The sequence below is a fragment of the Notothenia coriiceps genome, unplaced genomic scaffold, assembly GCF_000735185.1.
Source record: "Notothenia coriiceps isolate Sejong01 unplaced genomic scaffold, NC01 NC01_scaffold00019680, whole genome shotgun sequence".
NCBI classification, from domain to species: Eukaryota; Metazoa; Chordata; class Actinopteri; order Perciformes; family Nototheniidae; genus Notothenia; species Notothenia coriiceps.
In genome coordinates this window covers 1-3,100 of record NW_011352381.1, presented here as the reverse complement: position 1 = coordinate 3,100, position 3,100 = coordinate 1, and the positions used below count along the sequence as shown (strand labels likewise).

General features: G+C 38.8%; 1 protein-coding gene across 1 annotated transcript; it reads right to left on the bottom strand.

Annotated features, from left to right (window-relative positions):
• Positions 1-489: 489 nt before the first annotated feature.
• LOC104952177 (hydroxycarboxylic acid receptor 1-like) lies at positions 490-3,083 on the bottom strand (the record flags this gene model as incomplete). Its single annotated transcript, XM_010778944.1, has 3 exons — positions 2,739-3,083; positions 905-1,500; positions 490-692 (listed from the first exon to the last, which is right to left on the bottom strand). Coding segments are annotated over exons 2-3 (596 nt in total), but the record flags the coding sequence as incomplete, so codon positions are not given.
• Positions 3,084-3,100: the final 17 nt, after the last annotated feature.

Here is a 3,100-nt window from a genome sequence, read left to right as displayed (position 1 = left end):
ACACACACACACACACAGACAGACAGACACAGAAGTAGAAAGTACAGGTATTTGAGTTCAACATGTGAGAAGTAGAAAGTACAGGTATTTGAGTTCAACATGTAAGAAGTAGAAAGTACAGGTATTTGTGTTCAACATGTAAGAAGTAGAAAGTACAGGTATTTGAGTTCAACATGTAAGAAGTAGAAAGTACAGGTATTTGAGTTCAACATGTAAGAAGTAGAAAGTACAGGTATTTGTGTTCAACATGTAAGAAGTAGAAAGTACAGGTATTTGTGTTCAACATGTAAGAAGTAGAAAGTACAGGTATTTGTGTTCAACATGTAAGAAGTAGAAAGTACAGGTATTTGTGTTCAACATGTAAGAAGTAGAAAGTACAGGTATTTGTGTTCAAAATGTAAGAAGTCAAAGTAATCAGAAAAATAAGTAGTGGAGTAAAGTACTGATACCAGAAAAATGTACTTAAGTACAGTAACAAAGTATTTGTACTCCACTACTTCCACCTCTGCTAGCAGTTCTCTCACCTTGTAGGAGGTGAAGAAGAAGCACTGCGTGCGATGGCCGCGCCTCTTGATGTGGTTGAAGGCCAGCATGGGAACACGGGGGCCGATCACCAGAAACCAGACGATCAGAGACACGAACGCAGCCTGACGCCTCGTCATGAGGTTCACCCGGTGGTGAGGGTGGACCACCTGCAGAGAGAGCTAACGTTAGTATTCTGGCACCATTTTAGGATGAAAACACAAGAAATGATATTCTTCGTACAAAAATCACGAGAGAATTCATTATTTTGAGACCAATTTTCAGTTTTCTCTCTCTTTACAACTCTTTTGAAACACAGAGCGGTAACGTTAGCTAAACCCTGTCAACACACGACTGTTGGCGGTAGATGTTATCCCCTCACCTTGAAGTAGCGGTAGATGGCCACCACGGTCATCAGTGCGATGCTAGCTGAGCGGTTGGAGAACATCAGGAAGAGGTTGATCCGACACATGGCGTCTCCGAACACCCAGTGACCGAGGAGCAGAGCGTGGATCCTCAGAGGCAGACTGACCAGCGCCAGGAAGTCTGCGATCACCAGGTTGAAGAGGAACAGCGTGTTGGGGTTCCACTTCTTCACCTTAAAGCAGAAGATCCACAGAGCAACTGCATTACCCAGAAGCCCCAGGGTGACGTCGATGGTGAGGACGGGGGGCAGGAGGAGACCCTCGAGTTGGATCCCGACCGGAGGGCAACCGCCAACGGGGGGCGCGGTCGTGAAGTTCAACATCGTGGTGACGTTTAGCTCCGTTAGCATCTCGGCTAATTCTATCTTTACTCTAACCCAGATGAACGTTTAGTTGAGAGTTTCCAGTGAGACGGACAAAGACAGGATTATTTTTAGATGATTCTCATAAATAATGTTGTGTTTTTAGAGGGTGGACGGTGCACACTGGGAGATGTCGAGATTCAGGATGTTTGCCAATTCCCCTTTTCACCTTTTCACCTTCCTCCTTTTCTCTGAAAATGAGGAAAACACAGAGAGTACTTTTCAGCGTAAGAACATGAAGTAATGTGACTTCCTGTTCAGATAACACATCTTGCACAAAACACAGGGAGTCTAGTGTTAAATAAAGTGGTTCATTACAGGCCATTTGATATTATTCTTAAAGCACATTTTAAAGACATTAAAGCGTATAATATTTATTTATTTTAGTTTCTTTTTCTTATTTTTGCATTTACATATTATTTATAATATCTTATTTTTATTTTACATAATTTATTTTTTTAGATATTCTTTATTTATGATATTTAATTCTTTATTTTTTATATTTAGTACACAACTGCCCCTGAACATCTCAGTATATTTTTTTTAATATATATCAATTTAATTAGGTTAAGCATTTTAAAGCTTTTAAAATAATGAAATAAATATTATAAATCTTACAAATTTAATTAAAACAGCAAAACATGGTTGATCCCTTTTTCTTCCAAGAGTTATATTGTATGTATTTTATATATTTTGTATCTAAACATTTACTTTGAATTAGTCAATTTCTATTAGACTTAATTAGTTATTCCAGACAATTCCAAAATATACACACACACACACACACACACACACACACACACACACACACACACACACACACACACACACACACACACACACACAACACACACACCACAAACAACACACACACACACACACACAACCCCACACACCACACAACAGACCACACACCCCACACACACACCCCACACACACACCCCACACACACAGACACACAGACACAGACACACACACAGCCAGACAGACAGACAGACAGACACAGACACAGACACACACACACACACAGAATCTGGTTGCCCTCCTTGATGAAATGGCAGGGTGAGGGACTCATCCACTCACATGTAAAAACAATTACAGAAAAATGACCCAAAAACCTAATGATGGTAATAATAATAACAATAATAATAATAATAATAAAGCTTTATTTGCAGAGCACTTCTCATGCACCAAATGGAAAATGTCAAATTAAAAGATTCAGAAAATTGAAATTAAACTTAATTGATAATTTTTTAATGCACTTAATTTAATATTTTCTTTTCTTCACATTTTAATAAATATATATTAAACATAATGAAACATTTGATCATTCATTTATAGGAAAACCCGTTTTGAACACGCATGTAAGTTAAACACTATAATGAAGAGTATGTAATACAGTGTGTTTCAGTGATGAAGCAGAACTCACCGTGCGAAGGACTCCAATCAGAAGCAGCTCGTTAACTCACTCTGTGTTTTTATGATGAAGGAGTCACTTCCTGTTACGTCACAGCTGACGTCAGACGGACCAGTTTCTGCAGGTTTTTAAACGCTTCCTCTCCGGGTTCAAAATTACAAACTTTACAGGAAGTTTAGAAATCTCAGGATTTACGCTGTTCCTGCAAAAAGAGACATTTCTGCATGTTGGGGTTTTTCCACTGTCTCTGAAATAAGATCCACGACGTGAAGAGGGAATGCTGATTGGATGAATTTTAGTATTTTAAATCAATCAAACTTCAGTTATTTATATTCTGTGACGTCCATTTGCTCCTTGTTCAGGTTCAGGTTCAG